General features: G+C 45.3%; 1 protein-coding gene across 2 annotated transcripts in view; it reads left to right on the top strand.

The window, feature by feature from the left end:
• The window catches only part of XPNPEP1 (X-prolyl aminopeptidase 1), a 30,883-nt gene that overhangs the window by 6,044 nt on the left and 12,838 nt on the right, over positions 1-12,001 (top strand). For both annotated transcript variants that reach the window (XM_066554783.1, XM_066554784.1), the window contains exons 4-10: positions 3,836-3,903; positions 5,600-5,700; positions 5,972-6,064; positions 6,984-7,127; positions 7,491-7,586; positions 9,801-9,882; positions 10,819-11,029. In XM_066554783.1, coding sequence (XP_066410880.1) covers positions 3,836-3,903; positions 5,600-5,700; positions 5,972-6,064; positions 6,984-7,127; positions 7,491-7,586; positions 9,801-9,882; positions 10,819-11,029 — 795 coding nt within the window. The remainder of the gene's footprint in view (positions 1-3,835; positions 3,904-5,599; positions 5,701-5,971; positions 6,065-6,983; positions 7,128-7,490; positions 7,587-9,800; positions 9,883-10,818; positions 11,030-12,001) is intronic.

The following is a 12,001-nucleotide window of genomic DNA, read 5'->3' as shown; positions in this document are numbered from 1 at the left end:
TACTGTAGTTTAAAGATACCCAAGTGTTTGGTGGCCTAAGCCATTTCCTCCCTACAGTCCAAACAAGATATGTATTACTGTCCTTGCCTCTCTCAGCTATTCCTGAGGCTGTCCTGGCATCTGCATCACAGAACTTGTCAACAAATAGGGCTTTCCCTCCTGTGGTGTTGCCACAGGGTTTAGATTGCGGGAAACTTTATTCCCTTCTGGGTTGCAAAGGAACCCTTGGATTGGACTGATGCTGATACACCCTGATGCTGCAACTTGCTGACTAATTTCACTTTGTAACACTGGGAATGTTGATGAGCTCTGAGTTCTGTGATGCTTTTAATATTGGTTTTCCTGCAAGGCTCGGTGGCTTAGATTATTATACTGCCAGGAGTCTTGCTACCAGTTGTATCCTTTGCTTTCCATGTTTAGTTGTGTAAGGAACTGAAAGACTTGAAGAGCTTCTCAAACACACCTGCCTCTGACTCAGACTTAACCAAGGCTGCCTTGGATTTGTGGCTCTTACACTCAGCCCTGGATATTGGTTGGCTGTTTTAATTTTTGAAAACTTTGATGCTAGTGATAAGAAGTCAGAGAAATAGTCTCTTTCCTTGGGGGCCTGAGTGGTCCAGAGGCTGATGAGAAAGGAGGACGGTCCCAGCCAAAAGTGGAATGAAACTCGAAGAGTCCCAATTCCTTTCATGAATGCTGGGTGGCTACAGGTACCCAAGGATCATGAAGGAATGAAAAACCATGCTTTTAGGAATGAGGTGCCTAAACCCTCTGTGGTTTGGTTAAAAATGTCAGAGCTTTTGGGATGTTGCAGTGGTAAAAGCAGGATCCATTTTTATGTTGAGTCAATGTGTGTTTACATTGAATCTGGAGTCTGCCCATATGGGACTATTCAGAGACTGGAAGAGCTGCTTCTTAATGGGAGGGAATGAGGTTTGGATTACAGCTTGGGTTTGGAGCCAGTCACAGCTTAACTGCAGCTGGCTTCACCCTCCAGGCCTTGACTCAAAACAAATTTGGTCAGATTTGGCTGGTTGTCCCCATGAAGGAAGCACCTGCCCAGCTTAGGGCCCCGTGTTTGGGTTGGCAGAGGTGCTGTCTTCTGCTCAGGGCTGGCTCCTCTGACACACACTTGTGCTAAGCTGAGGAATCAGCCAGGTTATAAAGCAGGAGATGGCTTGTGCACAGGTTGCTCTGGTGTGTTCCAGATCTTAGCAATGCAGTTGGGTTTTTGGCAGTGAATGCCTCCCTCCCTCCAGGTACACTGCAGTGTTTGTTCTTTAATGACACCAGTGTCGTGCCTCTAAGGGTAGCCAGATGCACTTTGCATTGCTGACCTTGGTTGACATTAGACTAGAATGAGCTTCAATGTGTTTACAGCACAACCATGCAGGCTCTGGGGATAAGCAGCACTGATTTTTTGGGGGTTCTTCCTGGCTTAGATGAGGGGCTTTTGTGATGTAACCCCCAGTTTTGTCTGTGTGACTGACAGTTGTGGTGAGAAGCAGATGTAAAAGGACTGAGGAGGGCCAGGCTGAAGGCCATCAAAGCTGCAAGACAAGCCCCAGGGAAATACCTTGTTCTCACTGTGCTGTGGTCTATGCTTTGTGTGGCATACACAGGTGTTCCCCATGTAATTTTAGCTTGTGCAAAACATGGGCTCATCTTTACACAGTGGGGGTTACTGCATGGAACAGAACAGGTGGGTGTGCAGGAACTCAGACTGACATGAATGAACTGTCTTTCCCTCCAGATCCCTGATACTCCCTTTTAAAGCCCTTCTGCCTCATTGTAAACACTCAAAGCACTCCCTGGTCTGTGAATGGGATGGATTTCACAAGCGTGAGGTTTTCACAAGCAAACTAGCCTGTAGTCTCTTCTGTGTTGGTCAAGAGAAATGGAAAATAAATCACTGCTCTCATTTGTACATCATTTGGGATGTATTTAAGTGATGTGATCCATGATGGGAAGTTTCCAGGATCTCCTGTTGGCATTGGACCCTGGGAGATGATGTCCCACCTTTGAGCTAGGAAGTGTAGGAGAGGGGAGGCATAGCAGTCAGCAGGCTGAATAGTGTGAGTGTTGAAATGAGGAATCCTCAGGTCTGGCTTCTCTCTGCCTTCATGTTCTGTCCTGCTGCTCTGAGGCGGGCAGTGGGGAAACAGACACTTGATTCTGTTCCCTCAACAGCTTTGTCCACTCTGTCTCCTGATGCCTTTGCCATTATTTTAAAGGGGCTCAGAGGTGATCATGTGCTGTGTGGGGCTGAGGGATCCACCCCATCAGCTGGAGCTGGCTAAGGGCACTCATCCTTTCCCAAGGTGGCTATCCTGACCTTCCTTCTCCCCACAGGAGACATGTGACATGCTGAACATATCACAGCCCTGTGGGGCTGAACAAGAAAAGGCACAGGAAACTAACTGGGCCCTCATGGTCTCCATACCCCCCTCCTTTCTGCAAACTTTCACTAGTGTTTGGATAAAATGGAGGATTTCTTTGGAGTATATACCAGGAATCTTCCCTGGCAATTGGGAGCAAAAGCCACTCAACAAGATCCTCTAAGATTTGCTGTCCCAAGTTTCAGTTTCAAAATGTTAGTGGTGGATGGTTGGTTGGCTTCTGCCAGGAGGGGACAGACATGGCTGTTGTGGAAGGGGTTTGATGATGGAGTGATTTGGAGCAGAAATAAAGGTCCCAGGTGCTGTAATTTGTGCTGCTCACTCATTCCTGTGCTTTGAACCCTGTCTTCCTTAGAACAGTGAAGAGTAACAGATTTGAAGGGAGTATATTTTAACAATCAGGTGATTCTATCACAGTAGGGACTAAAAGCACCTGAGAATTGGGCTGTGATTTCTTAGCTCAGTTCCTAAGATGTTTCTTTTGCCCCAGCACAGCTGGGGGCAGAGAAACAGACTTGAATTTCAGGCCATTTGTAAGGTACAAATCCAGGGGTTTTGCAGCTCAAACGTCAGTGCTGTCAGCCTGGATTAAGCTGATTTGCTGATTTGCACTAGTTCATTAACAGGCCTACTCAGCAGTTCTGACCTACAAACTTGCCAGAATGGAATCCCATAAAAAAGTCATGTGGGTCATGTGAAGGTTCAGTTGTTTTAATTTTGGCAGTTCCTGTTAATATCAGGTGTCTGTGCATTCTCAGGCTCTTCAACATTTTGAAACGATGTATCCAGAAACACAGGTTGTAACAGGTTTAGGATGAAGATGAACTCTTATTCCCTCTCATCCATCAAACCATGCTTTTGTGGTTTTGGCTGTAGTCTGATTTTGAGTAGGCAAGGAAGAAGTGAAAGCATCAGCATCTATTTGTCCCAAGTGTTAAATTTTTTACAGTCTTACCACCTTGATGATTTTCTTTCAGTGTCACTATTGCAGGAAAAAAAGTCTTAAAGGAATTCTTATAAATGCCTATAAAGTGAGGGGGCTTCCGTGGAGATAGTGAATTTTACAGATTTTATGTGCTGATTACCCCAAGAACAAGGGGTGCTTCTGGTTTCCCTTCCCTTCACATTGCAGCTTCAAAGGCATGATTTGTTTGTTGCCCAAAGGGGAGGCTGAGTGTGAAATAAACATCTGCAAACTCTGAAGCACTTCAGTGTTTACAGATGTTTGTGGGAGAAAAGTGCTGCAGCTTAAAAAAACCCACCAGTTGAACATAAATACAGTATAATCACAATGGAATAGAGCCCAGGAATTTTTAACTCATTTTGTTCTCTCTGTGGTGTCCTTTAGGAGAAAAAGCTTATCAAAGTATTTGTCATCAGCTGATTGTTTTTTTCCCCTGCTGCTATAAATAATTGCTGCCTCTTTTGTTTTCTAGAGCGAGTACATTGCACCCTGTGATTGCAGAAGGGCGTTCATCTCTGGATTTGATGGCTCTGCAGGTACCTTTCCAGAACTTGGGTTCTTGCATAATTTTCCTCTAAAGAAATAGTTCCTTTCATGGCATAGAGGCAGGATGGAAAAGAAAATCTATCCAGCTTTTTTGGACTATTTTATTCCCATTTCAGCATCTGCAGAATTATGTCTTGGCTACCCGCTGGAATTATGTAATATCAGCGGAATAACAAGTTTTCACAAAATGTGTGACCCCTAAATGAACCTCTCATAAAGTAAAATCCTGTTAACTGTTTCATGTGGTGCCTGTAACCTGTGGTCATTTCTTTTGATGTGCAGCCAGTATGAACAGATTTTTACGTTGCCCGTTTGGGCTGGGTGAATAGTGGATGGGCTTTAGCTGGCCTTTCTGTTTGAACAGAGCCAGGGCCAGAAGCTCTGCATTTGGAAACTGAGCACTGTGGAAAAGTTTGCTTATCTTGCCGAGACAGGATGTTTTCTTGGCTGTAGGATAGGTCTGTGTTTCAAGAGACCTAGTTTTTACCCTAGCTCTACCCTAAGCTGTGCAAATTACTCTGTTCTGTGGTTGTTGGAAAGTCACTTTAGTCTGCTGAAGTTATTTTCCCCTCTAATTGTATATCATTTTAATAAATACTGGTACCTATGTTTGGAGGGTCTATTCATCAGTTCCTATGAGCTCTGGGACCTCATTTGGAAGGTGATAAATCCAGGGCTGTGGGCTGCTGTTACTGGCTAACATGAATCCTGTATTAATTCTGCCCCTTCTGCACAACCTCTTCATAACCTTTCTCTCTAATTGTGCCCTTGTTATGTACTTGGAAGGTCTGTTCCCAGCCTAATGCACAGTGAGGTTTCACACAGGGGCTCACCTTGTGTTTCTTGCTTTTTTTTCTTTTCAGGCTGAAGCAACTTAAATGGGGTTTGTGTTGGGGGAATTTGGTAGAAGACAATGAATTAATAATTGGAAACTCTACTCTGCTAATCTGAGTATCAGTTTTTTGTGACAGAGTATTGTCAAGATACAGACTCCAAAGACTTGGATTCAGTTTCAGTTTGTGCCATGGTTTGTTTTGTTTTGTATTGTCAAGGGCAAAGCAGCTTGAGTGCCTTGCTGGGATGTCGCTGCCCCTCAGCTGTCTGTTTGCATCCCTCCATCTGGAGTCAGTGGAATGGGACAGACAATGAAACCAGCAGAAGTTTATGTTCATGTTTCCTGTTCAGCCATCTCTGCTAGAGCTGTAACATTTGGGAAAGGGGTGCAGCTGACATCTGGGGGTGATACCCGTGTCTGCAGGCCTGCTATCAGCTGTGTTTTGTGGGTGGCCAGAGCCCAGGCTTCCTCTCCAAAAGAGGCTGGGATGGAATTCAGAGATGTACAGTATATGTTACTGTGACAGCAGCCAAGTTAGACCACAGTCTCTGTTGCAGAAGGTTTGGAAAGCCCCACTTACCCAGTTCCACTGGCTGGCTGAGATTTGCTTAAGTTGAGTTCATCTGAGGCAATTCATTAAGGTGCATCCTTGTGCATACTGTCTCCAATAGGATTTGGAAGGTCAGAGGGCAGGGGAAACAGTGAATATCTCCACTGAAAAAGGAGTAACTTGAACAGTGATCAGAGGTGCCTTTTAGGGAATTATGGTGAATTTCAAACCCTGTCCCTGCTGTCTGTGTCTCTGCATGGTGGCTGCCTGACCTGAATCCCCTTTCTGCCTCCCTGCCTAGGTACTGCCATAGTCACCGAGCAGCACGCAGCCATGTGGACTGACGGACGCTACTTCCTGCAGGCTGCACATCAAATGGATAGCAACTGGACACTCATGAAAATGGGTATGCAGGAGCTTGGGGTACTGCTCCATGATCAACGAAGAACAGACACTTCCCACTAGTACAGCTTGAGCTGTAGGGATATCCCATCTTGCAGGGACTTTGGGACATGTTGGATACACAGCTTCTGCTTTAGTGTCCTGTGAGAACTCTTGCCTGTGGGTCTAGACATTCATTAGTAGACATATCTAATGCATTACCTTGGACTTTTTGCATAGTGTGGGAATGTTTCAATGTGCCTGCTTCTTTGAACTTTTTTTTTTAATCCTTGAAGGTCTGAAAGATACACCAACTCAGGAGGATTGGCTAGTGAGTGTCCTCCCAGAAGGCTCGAAGGTGGGAGTGGACCCTTTCATTATCCCAGCAGGTTGGTTTTACTTTATACTCATAACTCTGGGTAGTGCAGCTGGATTTTTCTTCCTTTCTTCTCTGGCTGAGCTGTTGTGTGATGGTGTGCAGCTAACCATGTTTCAGATGTAGTGGTGGTTAAACTGTTATGCAAAACAAGTTGGATTTTGGTTTAACCACATATCACAAGAATTACATTGCAGTGCATTGACTCCAAAGCACAAGGGATGAGAACTGCTTTCTAGGCTTGCAGTGACTTTACCTGAAAAGCAGAATTCTGATCACCTCTTTTTGTCTGTGCTTTGGTTTGTCATTTTGTCAGTACAAAAGTGATGAGTGCCTAGGTCAGCATGTGAGCAAGAACACCCAGGCACAATTCAAGCTGTAATTCCTGCTTGGTGGCCTTGGGATCTCTGCAGCCTTCCCTGTAGGAAACACAGGGAGAGATATCATTTATATCAGAGTAGCCATCTATTCATGCTTCAGAACATGAGGCACAATGCAAAGGTCACTGGAGGCAAGGAGAGATACTTACTTGTTCAGATGGATTAAGGACCTGTCTTGTGGCTGTGTGGAAGTGACTCTTATCTTGTCTAGCTTAGATCTAGCATGGTTCTGCACTGAGGGAGAGGACAACCTTAGGGCTTCTGCTGGAAGAAGCTCTCTGTGCTTCTTCCAGAGACTTCTGTCTCCCAGCTGGAGCAGTTCTTCTTCAGCTCAAGAATGAGGCTTCAGTACCTGCCACTGGTTTCTGTGGCATGTTTGTGGAACTGTAACTGCAGTAGATTTTGCTGCCTTTTTTAAGGAAATGGGAAGAAAAAGAGGCTGGAAGGAAAGGAGAAGACTGAATTTTGAGTTTGACCTTTGTGAAGAGAGCTGTTGTTGAACATATGTGTGTTCCTTAAAGCCCCCACTCTTGACTTTCTTCCCTTTGGCAGACCAGTGGAAGAGAATGTCCAAAGTCTTGAGAAGTGCTGGCCATGACCTTGTGCCTGTCAAAGAAAACCTGATTGATACAATCTGGACAGATTGCCCTCAACGCCCCTGCAAGCCTCTCATCACACTTGACCTGAGTTATACAGGTGAGGAGCTGAACTCCCAATAGACATAGGTTGTTCCTATTGCCCTATATCCCCCTTTTGCTCTTCTCTTACAGAGGAGAGTTAAACAGTACCACAGCACAATGTGGTCACTGTGAATAGGTGAAGAAGGTGATCAAACCTTAGCTAATGACCCCTCTGTCCTCAAAACTTCAAATAACCATTTTCTAGAAGTTGGATGACTTCAGAACAAATCCATGGGCATCTAGAAGGCAGCTCATTGGAGATAGTTCATATCACTTATTAGAAAGGAGTGAGGAGCACAAGTATGATATGTTGGTCTGTGTTTACATCATCATCCCCAACAAAGTTAGAGACTGTAGCTTTTCCTGTTGTGTTTTGCAGGGGTCAGCTGGAGAGACAAAATTGTAGCCCTCCGTTCAAAAATGGCTGAGAGGAAAGTGATGTGGTTTGTGGTAACAGCCTTGGATGAAGTAGCATGTAAGTCTTTGCATCTCTTTTCTCAGTTCTTTCTACAAAATAAATGTTCTTCCTGCCTTGGAAAGGAAGAATCATGCCAGGGTGAGAGGCCCTTGTGAAAGCATGTTCGTTAGACATGAATTAACTTCCTAGCAAGTGCAGCGGTGGTAACAAGTCAAAAACAGCAAGCCTGTATTTCTGCACAATGCCTCATTACACCAGTGCAGCTCCTGAGTACAGTTTTGGCCCAGGAAATGCAGCAAATCACCACCTTTGAAAAACAGCCCAGGCAAAGGGAGAAGGTCACAAAGCCTGAGGCAGTGTGATGGAAAGAAAAAGACCTGTGAGATTTTCTGGCTGTTAAATATCCTGATGCTGCCTCACCCATTGGAAAAATGGAGACTGTTTTCTGCTGTGGAGTCTGGGCTATAAACAAAGCAGTGCAACATGTGGCTTTGTATACATAAAGCAAGGGTGGGGTACACCACGTTCACAGTAATCTTCCTAATTGTCACAACTTCTTAAGTCAGTCTCTACTTCTCCAGTGTTCAGCCACTGCTTTGGTTAAAAGAAGTATGTCAGGGCTCAACTTGTTTTTCCAGATCATTTCAACCCAGGGTCTCACTAGAGTCCCCTCTGTGTTGGGGCCCCAGGATGGCTGGGTCTCTACACCCTGGCTCCCAGCCCAGTGTGTAGGAAGGAAGAATGGCCAGAAACAGCAGTGATTTCCCCAGAACTGCTGTTCCTAGGACTGTGTGTCCTTTTTGCAGAAATCATCAGTGCACACACTGCTGTAGGGGGAATGTAACACTGGCAGGATGTGAGTGCTGCTCAGCCTGGGCCCCGTGTCTGATCTGGAAAGGTAGAAATGGGGGTGCTGTTTTCCTCACTCCAGCACTGCCAGCACAATGTCCCTGGCACTGGGTGAAGCCAACCTGATGAGGTCCCTGGGCTGTTCTGGATCTGGGACACTGAGCAAAGAGCTTTTTTTGTGAAAGAACTACTTCTGAGAGTAGTGAATATGACTCCTCCCTGGGGAGGCCTGCATGAGCAGAGATTGTATGTCTTACCTTTTCAGGCGCATCTCCAATTAAATTAATGATAAATTGGTGCCCTGAGGTGGTTTCAGATTAAATGTCTCCAGCAAAGTGAAGCTTGGTTATGAATCAAGTGTGTTAAGATGAACCAGAGAAGGCCACGAGAGCAGCTCATTTTCGGGTGCCTGGTTGATTTCTTATCCTACAGGGGGAAGGGGAGAAGTTGTTTTAATTTTATCTAATTCAGTTCACTGTGTTAAACTCCAGACAAGTTTCTGGGGACAGAAAAAGAGCCACAAAGGAGATTGTTGCCTTCTTACTGCATTGGGAGTTGGCTGAGCGAGGAAGTTTGTACCCATGCAGTAAAAAGTTCTTTGTGTCTCTTTCCTGCATTCAAGTGACCTGCTGCTTCCCTGGAGAGAATTAAGCTCTATTTTTACTTTCATGGCAGAATTTGCACAGTTCGATGAATACAGTGCTGGGTTGTAATTTAGGACATGTTGGTTCTTTTCCCAGCTGTCCTGCTGGCTGGCCTTATTGGCTTGAGTAACTTATTTCAGCTAATTGGATACCCTGGAGTTTTTATTTGACCCTAAAATCAGGATTTTAGAGATGCTGGATATCCACTTCTCTTGACTTTGCCCGGAGTTGTGTGGGACAAAATCTTTGTGAAAAATAGCTAAGATTGTACAGTCTGAATCTGAGATATTGGAGGGGCCCAAATGAGAGGCCTTTTTGGGGTATTGTAGTCTTGCCTATTGTGTTTTCCTCTTACCTCAAATGTCAAAAGGATTGGAATGAAATGATAGTTTGTAACCTTGAAGTTTTCTGGCTGTTACAAAGTGAGCTTTTATTGCATTGCACGGACCAGAAAGGGCAGACCCTACCTTTGGTACTCGTGTCCTTGTCTTTCCTTGCCTGTACCTGCTTTTTTCCAAGCCAGGCCTCCTTTAGAAGTTAAACACCAGTTTAAACACCCGGGAGTGTTCATGCTGTGGTTCTGGTGCCATCTCCTGGCACAAATTTGGGATTGCCAGGAATGAAGCAGGCTGTGGGACAGCTGGGTGGGAGCTGGACTCACAGCCTGCACCCACGATGTCTCATTGCTTGCCTGTGTTTTTGTGAGATTATTTTTTGCTTTCTCTGATGTTGCAGAAGATGAACCAGGACTGTGATTCTTGGTGTTCTTATTTTTCAGGGCTTTTCAACCTCCGAGGCTCTGATGTCGAGTACAATCCTGTGTTTTTTGCATACGCCGTCATAGGAATGAACACAATCAGGTGCTTGTATTCCCTTCCCCAAGATGCATTTTTTTGGGGGAGAGCTGTTCTAGCAAAGTATTTGTCTTTTCAAAACCACCTATGCTTGGTGCTTTAGTGTCCTTTCTGAACTCTTTTGTCTCCAACACTCATTACCCTCCTCCCCTGATCAGAGCTAGAGAGGCAGCCAAGAGCTCTGCTGCACTCCTCAGAACCCTGGCTGGCTTGCTGGGTGACCTTGGGCATGATGGCAGAGTCCTCTGTCTGTCACCCTGAGATAATGTGCAGGGCCTTTGGAGCTCTGGGTGAAATGTGGCTGGCCTGGACATTACAAACTTTAGGGAAAAGTCTAATTGCTGAGTCACTTCAAAACTGCAGGGACAGTGCAGGAAAGTTTCAGGGCTTATAACAGAAGGCTTCTTTCCTGTGACTGCCCCATATATTGAGCCTCAGCAAGCACAGTTCCTTTGGAGGCATCTGTAAGCTGCTACCTAGATCCATCTAAGGTAAAACCTAGCTGGGTGGGTGAGTACAGGCTGTATGAAGATTGAGCTGAACTTTTCAACTTGGTGAAAGTGAGAGCGATGTGATACTTAGAACTACAGTAGCTTTTCTCTTTCCAGATTGTGCCTTTAAAAGTTAGAGAGAGGCTGTTACTTGCCTCTGTTACTTTCCTGTTTCAAGCACAGTGATGGGATGTAGCCATTTTGACTATGTCATACAAATAGAAATGCTATCAGCTCCTTCCTCTCATTGGGGTGGCACATCTTAATTTCAAGCTGGGATTTAAACTGTGTTAAAGCTGGTGGTTAAAATGACATAGGACAAAGTAGAGTGCATAATTCATTATTTCCTTTCTCCCTGAAATGTTGCCAGAATGGTTTTTCCTTCCCTCCTTTACTCCAGCCACTGTTAGATGTTGTCTCACCTATTTGATCTCTCCAATTTGTTTCTCAGGCTCTTCATTGATGGTGATAGGATGATGGACCCAGCTGTGAGAGAGCACTTACAGCTTGACTCCACCCTGGAACCCGAGTTCAAAATCCAGGTGCTGCCCTATGGATCTATCCTGTCGGAGCTGCAGGCTGTTGGTGCAGGCCTCTCACCCAAGGAGAAAGTGTGGCTCAGTGACAAAGCCAGCTATGCTCTGACTGAGGCCATTCCCAAGGTCAGTGGCCCTAGCAGGGGAAAATGCTTTTCTCTTCTCTGCTCATTGTGGTTAGCAAGGGTGTTAATGAGGGCAGCTGGCCTCAGTTTCCCCTCTGCAAAGCCCAATGCAGGCTGGAGCTTGTGCAGAAGGGACTCAACCATGCTGAGGTATTGAGGGGTTGTTAATCCTGGGGTTGCTCCTGCTGGAGCTGCCCTTCCAACTCGCTAAGCCGATTTATCCAAAGAATTGTCAGCTTAAGATAAAACAAGTTCAGTGAGAGAGGGAAGGGAAGAGGCAGCAGGGTGAACTCAGGTCATTCTGCCCATGGGTGGAGCATCAGCCTCATGTGGATGAGCAGCAAGACCTGGGAACTTGCAGAAACTGAAGCAGGAAAGTTAAGCAGGACTTGTGGGAAAGTGCATTTGGCTTGATTTAAGTGTCTGAGGGTGGTTGCCCTTATTTAGTTCAGTGGCTTGAGGATATCAGGCAATATGTGATGTCCTTTACTGAAGGCAGGAGGGAGAAGGTGACAGTTGTTGTAGCAGGGAATCTTGTGAGGACACAGATAACCTGCAGGCACTGGTTGTCCATGCACTTAGTGCATCTGCTGAGGGACAGTTGTAGCATCAGAATAATTTCTGCACAGCCACAGATGCTATATCTTGCTATCCTTTTGAACTTGCTGTCTGGGACTTCCTCTGTCCAACTAATATTCTAATAACCATGAAAGATACCTGGGGAAGGAAAGACACAGCAACTGTGGACAAATGAGCTGGTTTCCATGCATTCTTGTGTACATCTCTTTGTTTGCTAGAGATCACATTCTCTGGAATACCATCCAGTTTACAGTGATGTCTAGTAACTAACAGATACTGTGAGTAAATACACAGGTTTTTGTCCCTGTCCAAGGTTAAATATTCAGACACCATCAGTCTATTTCTAGGCCTCCTAATACAGAATACTGACAGCATAGTGTCTATGGAGCATTCA

The sequence above is a fragment of the Molothrus aeneus genome, chromosome 8 (genome assembly GCF_037042795.1).
Source record: "Molothrus aeneus isolate 106 chromosome 8, BPBGC_Maene_1.0, whole genome shotgun sequence".
Taxonomy (NCBI): Eukaryota; Metazoa; Chordata; class Aves; order Passeriformes; family Icteridae; genus Molothrus; species Molothrus aeneus.
Note: the sequence above shows the minus strand (reverse complement) of the source record. Positions and strands in the feature narration are given on the sequence as shown.